At 48.1% G+C, this 15323-nt stretch overlaps 5 protein-coding genes across 5 annotated transcripts; 2 read left to right on the top strand and 3 right to left on the bottom strand.

Annotated features, from left to right (window-relative positions):
• Positions 1 to 443: 443 nt before the first annotated feature.
• On the bottom strand, positions 444 to 2661 carry BC939DRAFT_465503 (uncharacterized protein). Its single transcript, XM_051557511.1, has 7 exons — positions 2461 to 2661; positions 2256 to 2290; positions 2041 to 2163; positions 1918 to 1930; positions 1762 to 1822; positions 772 to 1068; positions 444 to 670 (listed from the first exon to the last, which is right to left on the bottom strand). The coding sequence occupies exons 1-7, from the start codon at positions 2561 to 2563 to the stop codon at positions 640 to 642; spliced, it is 663 nt and encodes a 220-aa protein (XP_051407648.1). The 5' UTR covers positions 2564 to 2661; the 3' UTR covers positions 444 to 639.
• A 1909-nt stretch (positions 2662 to 4570) lies between these two features.
• On the top strand, positions 4571 to 5919 carry BC939DRAFT_465520 (arp2/3 complex 20 kDa subunit). The gene is made up of 5 exons (XM_051557512.1): positions 4571 to 4728; positions 4826 to 4944; positions 5173 to 5380; positions 5488 to 5658; positions 5768 to 5919. Exons 1-5 carry the CDS (start codon positions 4726 to 4728, stop codon positions 5774 to 5776), a joined length of 510 nt encoding a protein of 169 aa, XP_051407649.1. The 5' UTR covers positions 4571 to 4725; the 3' UTR covers positions 5777 to 5919.
• BC939DRAFT_465522 (uncharacterized protein) lies at positions 5920 to 7443 on the bottom strand. The gene is made up of 4 exons (XM_051557513.1): positions 7325 to 7443; positions 6989 to 7235; positions 6517 to 6879; positions 5920 to 6329 (listed from the first exon to the last, which is right to left on the bottom strand). The coding sequence occupies exons 1-4, from the start codon at positions 7369 to 7371 to the stop codon at positions 6039 to 6041; spliced, it is 948 nt and encodes a 315-aa protein (XP_051407650.1). The 5' UTR covers positions 7372 to 7443; the 3' UTR covers positions 5920 to 6038.
• A 449-nt stretch (positions 7444 to 7892) lies between these two features.
• Positions 7893 to 11500, top strand: BC939DRAFT_326728 (uncharacterized protein). The gene is made up of 8 exons (XM_051551554.1): positions 7893 to 7999; positions 8186 to 8524; positions 9012 to 9167; positions 9268 to 9340; positions 9432 to 9638; positions 9731 to 9748; positions 9857 to 10572; positions 10661 to 11500. Exons 2-8 carry the CDS (start codon positions 8303 to 8305, stop codon positions 11411 to 11413), a joined length of 2145 nt encoding a protein of 714 aa, XP_051407651.1. The 5' UTR covers positions 7893 to 7999; positions 8186 to 8302; the 3' UTR covers positions 11414 to 11500.
• A 464-nt stretch (positions 11501 to 11964) lies between these two features.
• On the bottom strand, positions 11965 to 14946 carry BC939DRAFT_465530 (T-complex protein 11-domain-containing protein). Its single transcript, XM_051557514.1, has one exon. It carries the CDS (start codon positions 14821 to 14823, stop codon positions 12151 to 12153), a length of 2673 nt encoding a protein of 890 aa, XP_051407652.1. The 5' UTR covers positions 14824 to 14946; the 3' UTR covers positions 11965 to 12150.
• Positions 14947 to 15323: the final 377 nt, after the last annotated feature.

Here is a 15323-nt window from a genome sequence, read left to right on the forward strand (position 1 = left end):
CTGCAGCTTGTTGCGATAGTCTAGAGCCACGGCGACATGGGTTGATACGCAAGGGCGGGCCGTGGAAATCGAGAATCGCGCCCATTGATATTGCAAGAGTACCGAGACTTTAGGGCCAATTCTCCTTGCATACCAAAGAACGGCCCACGCTCACTGCTGGCCCATCCAAGGTTCAGTCAGCAAAGATAGGGTGCTCTGTTCGTCTCTAAAATCGAGGCCCAGAGCTTGCAGATCTACGTCAGTAAACCCTTGAGACGCTCGAGGAGAGGGAAGAAGAGTAGAGCATGTCCTCCGCCAGACAGATTTATTAGGTTAAACATGTAAACGTCTGCAAGTTCGCGTGGCCTGCCTACGCTTAAATGCATGTAATCTTCGCTCGCTTGCTTTCTCATCTCTCTCTTTAAACCATCAGTCCTAATATCAGGCATCATGGCCATATCAAGTACTTTCTGCAACAAAGGCTGTCGCCGATTTTATTTTGCAAGTGAATGGCACTGAAGAAATACGAGAAACTAATTAAAAGCAACTGATTCGCTCTCTGTGCAACATCTCCTCAAAATACGAGACTTATTCCCGCTCCGTTCTTGGTATTACCGTTATCTTATCCGTGTTGCACATATAATTTCCCTCCTGATTCCGTTAACGGCCGTCGGGGCTGATGGAACGAGCACTGATTCAAGCGAAAAACAGAGAGTTCAGCGTTAGTTTATGATCCAGCTGCTGACGAGACATGTGGGCTAGTGAAACAAAAAAAAAGTTGATGCGGTTTACCGATCCTTAGCAACAGGGCTGACGGAGCGTTGGCGACGATCGGCGTTAGGGCTGGGAGAGCGACCGCGGGCAGGAGAGGCATCTCTCTGGCGGTCATAATCGCGGCGAGAGGACGAGCGCTCGGGCGAGCGATCTTCTCTGCGGCCCTCGTCTCTGTAGTCGCGACGGGAATCACGGCGGTCATCACGAGAGTCGCGGCGGTCATCGCGGTAATCACGACGGCGAGGGGAGCGAGAACGCGAGCGATCTCTATAGTCACGACGAGGGGAACGAGAACGACGACGTGGAGAACGAGATCTATTAGTAGATGGCCGGCATAAAATCATGACGACGTCAATGACGGAACGCGTTTCTGCTAAAGGTAAGGGATTGAGAGGGAGGAGGTATAGACACAATGGAGGCCAGAATGCGAGTGAGGAAGGGAGAGTGATAGGGCGACATGATCAACCGACGCTTAAAATGTTTGCTTGCACATACAAAGAAGCATGACGGCCGAACGGCTCAGCACGGTTCGGCGAGTGAAGCAAACACAGGAAACGGAGCAGAAAAAACCTGTGCTGTCGAGATATGTTGCTGCCATTCCAAGTCTCGAACTGACGAACTGACGAACTGACGACTACCACTGGAGATCGTAGGCCATTTTCAAAAGCACTGAATCCTTGATGCGTTGCGGAGGAAAACGCCCAGGTATTCACGCCGCTGCAACATTGTGCATGGGCATGAGAAGCAGCAGAATTTTGAACCCGTTGGACGTGCATAGGAGGAGATACATTCCATAGGCGGAATATCGATGATCGCTTCGCAAGACTGGCCCAGCAATGGTACAATATGTGGGGAGGAGTGCCAGAGACTTGGTTCCCGTAAATCGAGGACGATCACACAAAGCGCAGGCAACACAAACATCTCGGACTGATGACGACGCTCCAATTGTTTTCAACTCGCGGTGACACACGACAGGGACAAGGTGGAGGGGAGAGCGAGTGACAATACCTTCTGCGATCACTGAAGCGACCGCCCGAGGAACCGCCACGGCAATCACGAGCCCAGTGTCCTAAATAGAGATGTGAAAACCATGGTTGTCATTGAGTTACTCCTTATTGCGCTGCATAGCGTCAATGACCAGTCGCATTAGTTCATGGCCTTTACCCTCCTTGCCGCACTAGATTGAGGAAAATAACCAAACAAAATGGGACGATTAGCACCGAAAACGACATAAAGTAGGTTGGGTTTAGATCGCAAACGAATATCAAATTCTAAAGATGTGTTTACCTTGAAGCATTCGTTATCACCAGCACGACGGCCATTGTTCTTGGCAAACTCGACCACGATAGGATTTCCATTCACAACCGATCCATTGAGCTTATGAACAGCCTCTTCAGCATCGCGGGGATCCTATGTCAACGTATCGAGATGATTGTTTCCATGTCAGTGTTGAATGTTAATGCGGTGTGGTGAATATGCAATAGTCCTGAGTCGTATTATACCTCGTACTCGACGAAGCCAAAACCAGAGTTGGCGCCTGTTATTGACATTGACATTGAGAGCAGGTAAGGAGCAAATAAAATTGTGGTCATATTGGACTCAGGGTCAGCAAAGCGTAAGGCAAAAGAGGTCACACAGGATAATACAAGATAATCGACAAGACAACAGTGGCAGAAAAGAGAGGATCATGAGTGAGGGTGTGCATACCTCGCTTGATGTCGAGACGAGTGACTCTGCCGTACTTGGCAAAGAGATCCTCGAGATCTCTGGAGCGGGTGTCGTGGGTGAGGCGGCCAAGGAAGAGAGCCATGGTTGATCGGGCTTGAAAGGTGGAATGGGATGAGGGAGGAAAGGAGGGAGCGAAAGAGGGACAGTCGAAACAAAAAAACCTTTTCGATAAAGGCCTATTCGCCCTTTGGGGCGGACCACTCAGATGAGGGCGAGACTTTATTAAGGGCAGGTGCCTGGAGATTCTAAGACAATGGGCGCAAAAATTACGTCACCGAAGTGATGGAAGCGGGACTCCTGATTGGCAGACTTTTTGGACGGAAATAAGTTTTTTAAGGGTGGCAATAAGGACCGTCCTATTTTGGAACACAATCTTCTGACCATCAATCAGACTCAATTCCTTATGCCTGTTTGACAACGGCTAACTGCTTCAGCACATTTATCTCTGACATTTTTGTCCCGCCTGGACAGTATTGAGGCCCTTCACCTCAAGCAAGGTCTTCCTTACTCCTGCAATCGTGGTCTGGAAGTACTCGAGCGTACATTTCCTCTTCTTTGTTGAGCCAGCGGCAATGACAATCTCCGATATCATGTTTTTCAGATCGGCCTCAAGATCCTGAAGCTCCTGCTCTTGTTCTTTTTCTGTGGCTATTCTTTTCTATTCCGCCTTTTCTGCCCTTTGCCTATGAAGTAGAAGAAGGATTGCTGGTGGAAGGGGTTGCTCTAAAGACGGTGGAAATGTTGAATCAGGTGAAGGATCAAAATCATTCTGGTCGGCCAGTAGCGCATCTATTCGAATTAAGGGTACCATTCGAATCGAATTCAATAGCTATTATCTCTACGAAGATGACTTCAAGGGAGGATAGCGGAGCCAACCTTCGACCACTCATGCAGGCCTTGTCTAGGAAAATAAAGTTCTCAATTGCTGAAATGCCATGGTTAATGCTGTCTAGTGCATCTGCAGGCAAAAGACCCTTTTTCTTGCGTGCTTCGATCTATCTTGAAAAGGATGGATGATGTCCGCAAGACTTCCCTTGATACACTTTGGTCTGTGTACAGACGATAGCGCCGATTGAAGTTACATGCCAGTATCTTCCCACAAAGATCTTTGGAGCCACTGCAATACTGATTCTTTAACTCGACCGAAAGCTGTGTGACAGTAGATCTCAGAATAGTGGATCCTGGATATGGCATATTTGTCCCGTCCTTGGTTATGGCTGGCAAGAAGTTCTTGGCTTTCTCGATGAACCAAAGGACATAGGGCATCGATCCCGAATTGGAGAGAAGTTCGGAGTTGTAGATGCATACGAAAAGCGAGAATAGGAAGTCCATTTGTTCATCTCTCGTGTCAATCTTGTCGTTGTGCATATCAAGTTCTTGGAGTCCTTGAGCAGCCTTATCGGAATCGCTGTCACTGGGATCATCTTTGGGGACGCGGGGACAGAGTATGTTGAACAGGATTCTGTCTGCCCCATCGACGTCGGTGGTTGAAAGGCGTCCAATGTACTGACCAATAGCTCTCTGGCAGGTACGTTTGGCTTGGGACGCGTGGCGAATAAAAAAAAGGGATGAGACCAACGAGGTTGTGATCGTAGTCGACCTAAGCAAGCTCTCAACAAAGACTAGGCTTTCTTCATTGCACGAGTCCTTCCAGTCCCGCTTTGTTCAAAAAGTAACGCATCACCAAGCAAGTATGTAGATCTGAATCATGTTTGGAATCTGTGAATATTGTGAATATTGTACTGATATTATTGATACTTTTTTTTATTTTATTTTTATTAACGCTCACATAAGCCAGGTCGCTTGGATACATCGTGGTTGGAGTGAACGAATACTACACGTCCAAGAAGTGTCCAACCTGCGAGCAGCAGGCTACACTGCTTAAATTGCGGCACTTCCATGCACCGCGATATTATGGCAGGACACAACATATGCAATACGATACATGGCAATTTACTCCATCAAAAGCGACCGCTCTATCTTCAACCGGTGGATAAGGATGGGAGCTACCCTTGGATGCAAGATGCAAGACCGCACACAGAGGTCGGGGGCAGTAGCAACAGTAGCAGCAGTAGCGCAGTGGGACGAGAGCAAGGGCAAGGCAAGGGAGGACGACTTTTTAGTGCCTTCAGTGACGTCATTTAAGCGAGAAGCGCTGACTGCTTCTAACCCATTCCTACCTCCCTCCATCACCCCATCACCCTTTGTTTCATCCTCCATTACTCACTTACACATCTGTACACCATGGTACTTCCTTCTGCCTTTCTGAATCCTTAAGCCTACCCTTTCGACAAGCCTGCTACTGACACCCATTTTTTTTCCTTTCACGCTCGCGGATGACTAGTCCAACACTCTTCGACCATACCTCAATGCTGTTCGCCAGACACTCACTGCCGCCATGTGTCTGGAGAACTTCTCGTCCCAGGTTGCTGAGCGCCACAACAAGCCCGAAGTCGAGGCAAGGTATGCGACGATGGAAGGAGGATACGAATCGTACTTTGAAGTCATTTACGACCGCGCATGATATAGCTTGGAGCGACAATACAACAGGGTGATTAATCCGTTGGACTCGGCGCGAACGCAGCAGCAGCGAAGGGCTACTCTAATGCCTTAGTAGCATATTCAAATCTTGCGGCAGGCTTCGCTGTAACGCTCAATTTACTTACGCATGCACTATGGGAAACACGTTAGGGCGTCCAAGGAAGTTCTTCTCAACCCTGTCGTCATCAGCAGAAATGATAAGGAGCGCGTCTTGATTGAAACATCCGTCAACTCTTTGCGCGTCAGCATTGCGATCAAACAAGCAGATGAGATCGAGCGGATCTTGGCCCACAAGTTCACGCGCTTCTTGACGCAGCGCGCAGAGAGCTTTGTGATCCTTCGCAGGAAACCAATAGAGGTAAAGGGCAGGATTATTAGCTCGGGCGCGATGCAAGCTCTTATACTTAATTTGGATGTCCGTTCTAACATTTTTTTTACGGCTATTTTGGAATGGTGATTTTCCAGGGATATGATATCTCGTTCTTAATCACGAACGCACACACGGAGCTGATGTATAAGCACAAGCTAGTGGACTTTATCATTCAGTTCATGGAGGAGGTCGACAAAGAGATCAGCGAGATGAAGTTGAGTCTCAATGCCCGTGCTCGTATCGTTTCTGAGTCGTACTTGTCCCAGGTATGGCCTGCAGTAATGGCACAAAGTCTTCATTTCATATCAAATAGCTGCTGAGAAGACGTTCTGCTCACTCAAGTCTTTCTAATGCTTTCATTGCGGCTGAATATAGTTTAACTAGATACCATCAAAGTAATATCAAAACAGGATTTCAGGAGCGTACGAACAAGGAAGCAGTACGAGTGCCTTCAATTGATCCGACAACGTAGATTGTCAGTCCACATACAGCAACTAAAATTTATGATGCTCTGTTTATTCTACAGAACATGTCTTCTCTACTGGGTCTTCGTATTGAACATGGGTGTGCTGGATGATAATGAAATGAGTATATGACGTGTATGTAAAAAGAAAATGAGAATGATGTAAATATGCACACTGATCCATTAGGCAGTTGCTGTAGCCGTAGCGGCGCGATCTTGCAACTGATAATCATACAAGCGCACCAAATTGCGCTCGAGCATGGCGACGGTGACCTTGCCCACGGCAGGGACGTAGATCGCGGCCTTCTTCTTGATTTCATCGCCATCAAAATTCTTGAAAGTTGAAAAGTTGATGCAGACAGCACCGTCGCGGATCAGGTTTGAGGGGACCTTGTATGAGGGAGATGGGACGCCAGTGATAACAACGTCCGATAGAGGAAGGACATCTTCTAGCTTCAAGTCGGTTTCGCTGACCTAAAAAGGTACACATCGCAAAGAGACCATGGCAAGTTAATAAAACAATTCTTTGGTGATACCCTTCATGAGTCAGAGACAAAAACGTGGTCAAAAATTGGGACAACACGGGCAAAATATGATGGAGAGCAAGACATATGAATAATGACAGCAAAAGAAGAAACTCCCCACGATACCCAGCATTTACCTCGTGCTTTTTCAATTGAAGGCCGACACCACGATGGAACTCCTGGATGCCATTGATGTCGACAGAATAAACCTTGGCGCCGTCATTGGCAAGCAAAGCGGCCAAGGGACGGCCAACAATCTCGGAGCGGTTGATGATGGTGACAACCCTTCCGTGAAGGCGGTTGCCGTAGGGAAGAATTCCATTGTAAACTCCGACATACTCCATGACCTTAACCAATCCCAAGGGAGTGCAAGGAATGATGCATTTCTTAGTCTGGGCCTGGTCCAAGAAGCGGATGTTGTGGTACATGTTGTAGACATACTTGTGGTGAAGGCCCTCGACATCCTTGCTGACATCGACGACGTTTTGAAGATATTGATCCTGCGATAGAAAGACAGCCGAATGCCGATATCGTCAGATTGATATCGCATAAAAGTGCAGCCAACCTGTTCGTCTGTTCGATCTTGCGTGTATGTGTATGTCTTCCTACCTGACGATCACCAAATACGGGGTAGTACACCATGATGCCGTGGACGCCTTCATCTTGGTTCGCCTCGACGATCTTGTCCTCAAGGTCATTTCTGGAGCACTTTCTCAGCTCAAACTCGACCCCGGTCTCGGCGCAGGTCTTTGCGGTCCACTCAGCGTACTTTGCAGCGGCAGGGTCTTCGTTTGAAAGGAATCCAACGAGTTTTGGGCGGATGTTACGGTCCTTGATGGTCTTTTTTAATTCGTCTCTACAAAAATGCTTAATGGTTGGATTACCGTTCTTTTGTATTTATGATCTTAATTTATCCTCGATGCAATTGAAGGATGTATCTGTTACCTGTAAGAGGCCGAAATAGACTGAGCAAGAACGACTTTGCAGGACATGATTCAGAGTGTGCTTAGGGTGCGAGTGAAGGAAATGGAATGGCGAGGTCGAGGAAGCGATCAAGAAAAAAAAAAAGAGAGAGAGAGAGAGAGAGATCAGATCTCTTTTTACTCTATTTCCAAAATTGTTGTTCCCCGCAAAAAAAAATTCAATCCGCGCCGCTGGCTCCGATAGAGCGGTAACCCTCCCTGATTTTTTATCGTTTATTGGAATTAACTTACGGGTGTAAAGGTCTCCCTAATCTGTTGACTACAGATTAGTGCAGACTCGATATTGAGGACTCCTTTGCAGAAGTATAGAAACGTAATACTGCTTTATAGGCTTTATAGCTTGTGCGCAGCCGCGATGGAGATACCAACAGGTCTTCTGGACGGGGTGCGGTGCGGCGAACATGAGCCTCAGCAAGTACCGCTGCCATATTTGGGTGCAAGAGTGCACGTGGCGTGCGTCTGCGTCCTCGCAAATGCTGCAGCCCATCGATGTTTATCTGGACTTGATTTTTCAAGTAGAAGCAGACGATGCCATCAATTCATCCACTCCACCGCACCTCGCTGCATCCATTGAAATCCGCAAGGACCAAGGAGCACATTGCAACCAAAAGGTTCATCCAAGTTTCATCATTCAAAGGTGAGTTGTCTTTTTTTGTACAGATCAACATCAACACTTCGCTTGCGATGAAATATCATTTTGCCGCCATTACTGATCGGACAAGCGTGCCCTCTCCTGCTGCCCATCGTGGTATAATATTTCTTCTTTCACTATTACCGCTTATAATTACAACGGACATTGTGATTTACTGCGATACGATAACAGGAGTTGCGCACACATTTTTCACCCTCAATACCTACCAACTGCCTGCTTCCCCAGTACCTCAACGTCGGCCGATTTTCCAACATAAGCCCCTCCAAGGATCTACGTGTAGCCGCTTCTATGGAAGACAGAAGCATCCGTAAGCGCAAGCTTACAGACGAAGCTGCTGCGCTTCCTGTTGAGGGTGTCTCTTCCGTCGCCATGGACTCCGCCGGTACTGGCCTCGTGGCCGTCAACCCTCTGCAAAAGAAGAACAAGTTTCCAGGAAACGATAGCAGCAGTAGGAATTCACTCTACAGTAGCCATGGCAAGGATACCTCAACCTCCATGTCAGCAACTGAGGTATGGACAAATGCCACAATCTTTTTATACCTTTCCCTTGTCCTTTCTTCTTTGTTTTTTGTCTCTGCCTGCCTTTTTCGCAGGCGTTTTCCATATCAGCGGTGCTTACGAGAGCTGAAACCCAGTCATTGCCTTTATCAGTATTCCTCACCACAAGAGCATGAAGACGTCTGGGAGGAGGAGGAGGAGGGGGAGGGCATTATTGTTGACATTCTGTCCTTTCTTTGCAATGGTAGAAGAAAATGAGTATTTTGCTCATACCCCATAATGACACCAGTTGGTTGTGATTTTCCTCAACAGTTGCTTGTATGCGCAGGACATGGACAAGCGCACAGGGATTTTATTTTTATTTTTATTTTTTTTATTGTATGATTTATGGCCTAAGCTCTCTAATCAGTAGTTTCGTTATTGCTGCTGATGGAGCAACTAAGCGAATGAAAACTGCTTTGCCTAATATTTGACCCCTATTGACATTTTGTGGTTATAGGAAGTATTACTCAACTTTCAAAAGGACGCGATATGGAGGCAGATGCAGGAATACAAGCGGGAATGCTTGAGGACACAAGAGAGGATCGCACAGCTGAACGACAAGCAAGTCGACTATGAGTCCCATCTTAGTACAGTCGACGTCTATTGGAGCAAGGTAGGCATCATTGTCAAACAACCTCGATCTACGGGTTATATTTTCTCTTCCACTTCTCAAAGCTGACTATTAACGTAATTTATTACTTCTCAACAATTAGTTATTGCAAGATTTGAAACTGATTTTGACCAGGGTCGATATTCGTGTAGACGCAAAGGACCTCGTATTACAAGGTATACATTCATCCTCGCACTTCACATCGTTTTCTGGATCAACTGAAATCTTTGAGTTTGACCGCAATATTCTTGGCATCTCTTGTCATAGATGGCACCAACTTTGCATCATATCTACTCAATAGACCTGAAAGGGACAAACAGCGCCGTAATATCAACAACTTAACCGCAGCCGCCCTCAAGCCTACATTAGAGAAGCGCTCACAGTACACCAAGGAGATTGTCATAAAATTACTTCAGATTATCGAGGAATGGAGCGAACAACGCGACTCTTTCTGGAATTCTCTCCTTAATACGGGTAAGCTACTTGTAAAATATCTGGTCTTTCGCCTACACGCTGCATTTCAATCGAAGACTCACAGCTAACATACAGCATCCATCTTCATTAAGACCCGGCAGTAAAAGAAAGTGCAGTGGTGCGAGAATTAATGCAGGAGCATGACAAAATAGCAGCACTCTACAAAAAACAGCAGGCGGATATTAATCAACTACAGATCCAATGCCACGGATTCACAGATCAAGTGTTGCGCCTGAAGGATGAGCTCGAGATGACGAAAACTCGGCTTGAGGAGGCAGCCGAGAACTTGGAGGATTCAAAGGAGAAGCTGCGCCGAGTGGAAAAGAGCCTTGATCGCGAGAAGAGTATCATTGTTTCTGCGGTGACGTCAGGCGAGATCTTTGGAGAGAACTATGGTGGAACGCCGGATGTGGTCTCGCCATCTTCAGGACCTATGATCTCCAAAAGCGAGGCTCACGATGCTTCTCACGATGAGCTGCTGCAGCACCGAGAGCTCGCAATGGCGCGTTTAATGGAACTGGAGGAGATGAAGATACAAAGGATTCAATTCCGGAACGAACTGGATTCACTTAAGTCACAATTCAACCATATTCCGGACGAAAGAGTTCAGGACTCTCAACTCGTCAAATCGCTCCTCAGTCAGATGCAGTATGCACGGAACGATGCTGAACACTACCGAAACGAGGCAACCAAGCTGAAGGTGGACCTGGAGGAGCTCTATCTTTCACGCAGGAAGTTCATGGAGAACCTCGAAATGGAAGAGAAAAGTCGAAGGGCGGCACTGGAGGGCGAGCTCAAGAAGTTGGAGAGTGATATTTCTCGGCTGCGGGACAGTCGCGATCGATTCCAGCAAATGTATGAGGCTAGATGTACAAAGGACGATTATGAGATGCAGCAGAATCAGGAGATCCGGAAGATTGCGAACACGAGAAAGGTATGTACTGTGCTTTACCAACTTTTATGATGAAAGGAAAGTATGCCGATTGAATCTCACCAACACGGTTGCGTATTCATCAATACAGGATCGCATTACAACCTTGGCTACGGATATCCAACGTCTACAGATCATGCTGGCTGCTAACACTGGTGACAAGGATGCATTTGCATTTTATCTCAATGGACCGACCGACAAGTCGTTTTTGGATGATCTTCGCAACAAGCTGAGGAATTCCGAGGAGCAGATCAAGGCACTCAACGTTGAGTTGGAGGCATCCAAAGAAGCGGCGTCGCATTTACGCGAACTGGGGAAAGCCACCCTTTCAGAAAAGCATCTGAAAGTGCAGGTGAAGGAGCTAACGACCAAGCTGACCGAGTTCGAGAATCTGATTGGCAACAACACAAAAGATCCAGTCAAGGCGCTAATGGCGAATATCGAGGCAAAGGATGAAACCATTCGGGTGCTGGAACAGAAGGTGCAGGCCCACGAAGCAGTTCAGGCGCCACTGCTGAATGAACTGCATACGGTCGCAACGGCTTGGGGTCAACTGGAAGAGGCGACTTCACGCAAGGTGATTGATTTGGCGCAAAAGGAAGACCTGATTTACAAATTGCTTTCGGACAAGACACGACAGGAGTCCAAGTGTAACCTTTTGATCCGCGCCAAGGATGCAAGTGCGAACATGACAGCGGTGATGAAGCGACAGTCAGATATGCAGCTGGATCAGATTCGAAAGCTGGAGGAGCGTGAAAAGAACCTCAATATGCAAATGGTAGGCAGAGTAACGGCATGGATTTCAAAAGGAGCATATTACGAATTCACGGTGTTTTCGTTTTGACAAACGGTGCCAATTTCTTCGTTTTCTCACTAGGCTACGCTGGAGAGGGAGCAGACACTGTTGAATAGCAGCGTAGCGTTGCATAAAACGAAAGTGCAGGAGTATACTCAACAAAATGCAGGATTCAAAGAGAAATATGCACGACAGGAGGAGCGGCTGGACGAGCTGCAGACGATGCTGAAGGAGCGGACAGAAGCCTATGAGAACGAAGCCCATGCACGGAGGCGGCTGGTGGAAGAGACTGAGGCGATGAAACGCAAGATTGAGGAGCAGGCGAAGGCGGAAGCAAGCTCGGGAGAGCATTCGGAAGCAGCGAAGCAGGCGGCGCGATACTTGAAGCTGCTGAAGTGTCCGTCGTGCGATGTCAACTTCAAGTCGCATGTGATTCTGCGGTGCATGCATGTGTTCTGCAAGCCCTGCATGGATAACCAGCTTGAGTACCGCCAACGAAAGTGTCCGACCTGCCGCGAGAACTTTGGCGCAAAGGACGTGAAGGAGATCTATCTCTAAAGCGCTGGAAAAAAGCAATCAATTGTCCTTTTTTTTTTTTTTTTTTTTTTTTCCTTTCATTATATATTTCTTACTCTTGATCTCTTTTTTGTATTTTCTTTTCGTTTTACTTTCTTCCATTTTCATGTAACATTACGTTCTTGTACCAAAATCACCTCTAAACTCCACCCCCTAATAAAGAGCTTTATGACGATAATGTATGTATGGTACGCTCTTTGCTGTATTTTCTATGGCTGCTGGCTGCCTGTCGTAGTCTCTGTGGTTGCATTGATCGAGGTTGAGATTGTGGTCGCGGCAGAGCTGGCTACAGAGGACGACAAAATCGTGGTGAGCATAGGATCGTACCATTGTTTGTAGACCTGAGCATTGTACTTTGTCAAAAACCGGATCTGCACCGCCAGGGCCTCAAGCTCGCTCGCTAGACTGCCTAATCCCATCTTATTCAGATCCGCCCGATCGAGCATCGCCCCCGCTCGTCGTTCCCCCGCAGCATTCGTTGTCGAGATTGGGATGGTCGTCAGCATAAAGTATCCGATCGTCTGGCGGACACGCTGTGAGAGGACCGTGTACAGGGTACTTTCAAAGGAAATGGCGCGCACGAGCGTGTGACGGATATATTTCTTTTGGTCCTCCGACAGTAGTAATTGTGCTGCAGATGTCGTTGCTGTAGTCGAGAAGTGGGATGCCGATGCCGATGCCGATGCCGATGGTGAAATAGAACGTCCCCGTGCCGCCAAGAGTAGGGCCTTCTCCTTGGCCTCAATGATCGCCTCCGTCAACTGTTCCTGCGAAGTGCTGGGGTTCTCAATCAGTTTCAGAAGTGTTTCCTTTAGCTCATGTTGCTCCTGGTCCTTAAGCGTGGGCGCAACATTCAGCGAGACGTTCAACATGACCGCGACCAGAGCCAGTCCTTGCACCTCGTTCTGGTACCGCATCAGACGCTCCCGATCTAATGCCAGGGTCGCAGGCAAGTAGTCTCGGTCCTCGCGATCGAAATGTCTCTTCGAAAAAATGAGATCGAGCATGCCCTGAACAAGAACCTCGTAATATCTATTGTTGGTCCTGTGACTCTGGGCACTGCTTGCCCCCTCTCCGTGTTCTCCACCCTCGACTGAAGATATCGCTGACGGAGTCGATGATGAGGATGGTGACGGTGATAAGAACGTGGAGCTGGTCGAGACTAATGAGGTTGAGGCTGGTTGGGGATGATTCACAACTGTATCCTGAAGCCATGCCCGAGTCGAGTCTAAAGATACCTCATCTTTGTCCAAAGATTTCCTGAACGCCTCCTGCTCGTATGGAATCGCCTGCTTTTCCAACCTAGGTCGGGCCACCGTCAGCCGGAAGTTCGCCATATCCAACATCATCACCTCCAAGAGCTCAAGAATATCCTGCAACACCGAAACAAGATCCCTGAGCGAAGCAGATGCTGCTGAGTAAGCCGAAGCCGCAGTCGAGGTGTCAACTGAGGATTGCTCGAAAGGGTTCTGTATAACCGTTTGACTCAAGTCCTGCTGAATCTGGCGGACCTTGGGGTCCCGCACTGGCGCACATAGCCTACTCATCAAGGTCAATACGCTCTCGAGCGCTCCCTTGATATCATACACCTTCCTGTCGACTTGCTGTTGTACAAACTCCAGATCGAACGACTCAGACACTTGGACGGCCATAGCTGACTCGGCAGGGATCATATCCAACAACTGCTCGCGAATCGTCGTCAATAAGGATGGGATCCACTTGCCCAAATTTCCTTGCTGAGCGTCTTCACGGATCTTGTCAAAGTATGCCTTTGTCGCCATCGCTCGGACCTGCGCCTCCAGACTTTGTGAGACCTGTGGTGCATCTGCTGTGTTCTTGTCTTTTCCTTGTCCCGATGATGATGATGAACCTGGAGCATCAAGTGGTCGGCGGGGTTCGATTTTGAATTCAGTATCGAGAGCCAACTCATGAATCAGTTGAAGGTTTGTCCACTTGCTTGGCTTCTTCAATCCTACCGGCACTGCGCTTAAGATGTCTTGCGATCCAGATGAAGTCTCCTCCTTGGCAGCGGCATTACTACCGGTGGCGGCGGGCTTCGAGACGGCGGGCTTCTTCGCCTTCGGTTTCTGATCCGCGGCTGATTTGTTTTTGTTTGCCATCGATGTTGATTCTGCAGGGGCCGGTTCCGGGAGAGTCTGAATGTCATTACTAGTGCTGACATGTTCCGTTGAAGCTATCTCAGAATCCGAACTAGAAACGGAAACAACTCTCTGTCGCTTCTTAACCACGTGGTTGGCTCCTGTGGAGGATGTGGTAGATGGCGGTGCTGCTGATATTGATTCAATTGAGTCCGGATTGTTATTTGAGGATAGAGCGTTTGATGCCGTGTCTGGCGCTGTTGTGTTCACAAAATTTGCAAAAACAGCGTCCAATCTGGCTGCGCCCTCCGGTCCTGCCAATTGACCTGCTTTTGCTCGAAGATCTCTGCGCTGCTCCTCGATTCTAGGTTCCCATTCGAGGCGAGCCGAGGAATCGCCCTGGACTGTGCGCCATAGAGATTCGATCTGCTGGGCGTGATCCAATAGTGTCTGCAACAGTCGTTTGGCATCCTTGTCCTTCCATGCTTCAAAGAAATTGTAGTAGCTGGTCCATGCCCTGTCAAAGTCGCGAAGGAGTTCAGCATGGCGCTGTTGATGCTGGTCTTTGGGGATTCCCTGTGTAGGGTTCGGGGAAGAGGAGGGTTCATCTTGGTGAGAACTCTTATTCGGATGCAAGTTGGCGGAAAGCCATGTCTGAAGTGCCTCGAGGAGTGCCTTGGAGGACTCGACCAGGGATTCAAATGCAGGGTCGGCGCTCAGGCCCGTTGGGCGATCAGCTGCTGCTGCTGGCTGGGAAGTGGGGAATGTGTCGGCGGTGTTCATTGAGAATGTAGATGCAAGCAGGAACGAGGAACGAGAGATGAGCGTAAAGAAATGAGAAAAAGGAAAACAGAATGAGTGGTCAAAAAATAGAACCCGCTGATCTATTAGAGCGTCAAATCGAATTATGACAAATACAAAGGACAAGAATAAATCGTTCTTTTTCAAGAGCACATTGGCATTAATAAATATACAGTCATCGACTTTACCTCTTCAGGAGATCGAATCTGGCTTGGGTGCGCGAGGATCATATACATGCTCAAGAACACTCGTGCTGAATTCTTGAACACACGCCTCGGTCGTTGCTCGTTCGCAAGGGTATCCACCTGCACCAGCTGCGATGAGTACTTGAGCAGTCGCAGTGTCGCCTGAATCAGGTTCTTGTTCGTGTGCAACAGTCGTGCCAGCTCATTGAATCCCATGGCCAGCACACGCTCGTGCGATCCGCCGATTGCCTTCATGTATTCACTCGCAGCCTTTTGGACCAACCGCTGCCTAATCTT

This window comes from Gamsiella multidivaricata (genome assembly GCF_025024155.1).
Source record: "Gamsiella multidivaricata strain RSA 2152 chromosome Unknown BC939scaffold_90, whole genome shotgun sequence".
NCBI lineage: Eukaryota > Fungi > Mortierellomycota > Mortierellomycetes > Mortierellales > Mortierellaceae > Gamsiella > Gamsiella multidivaricata.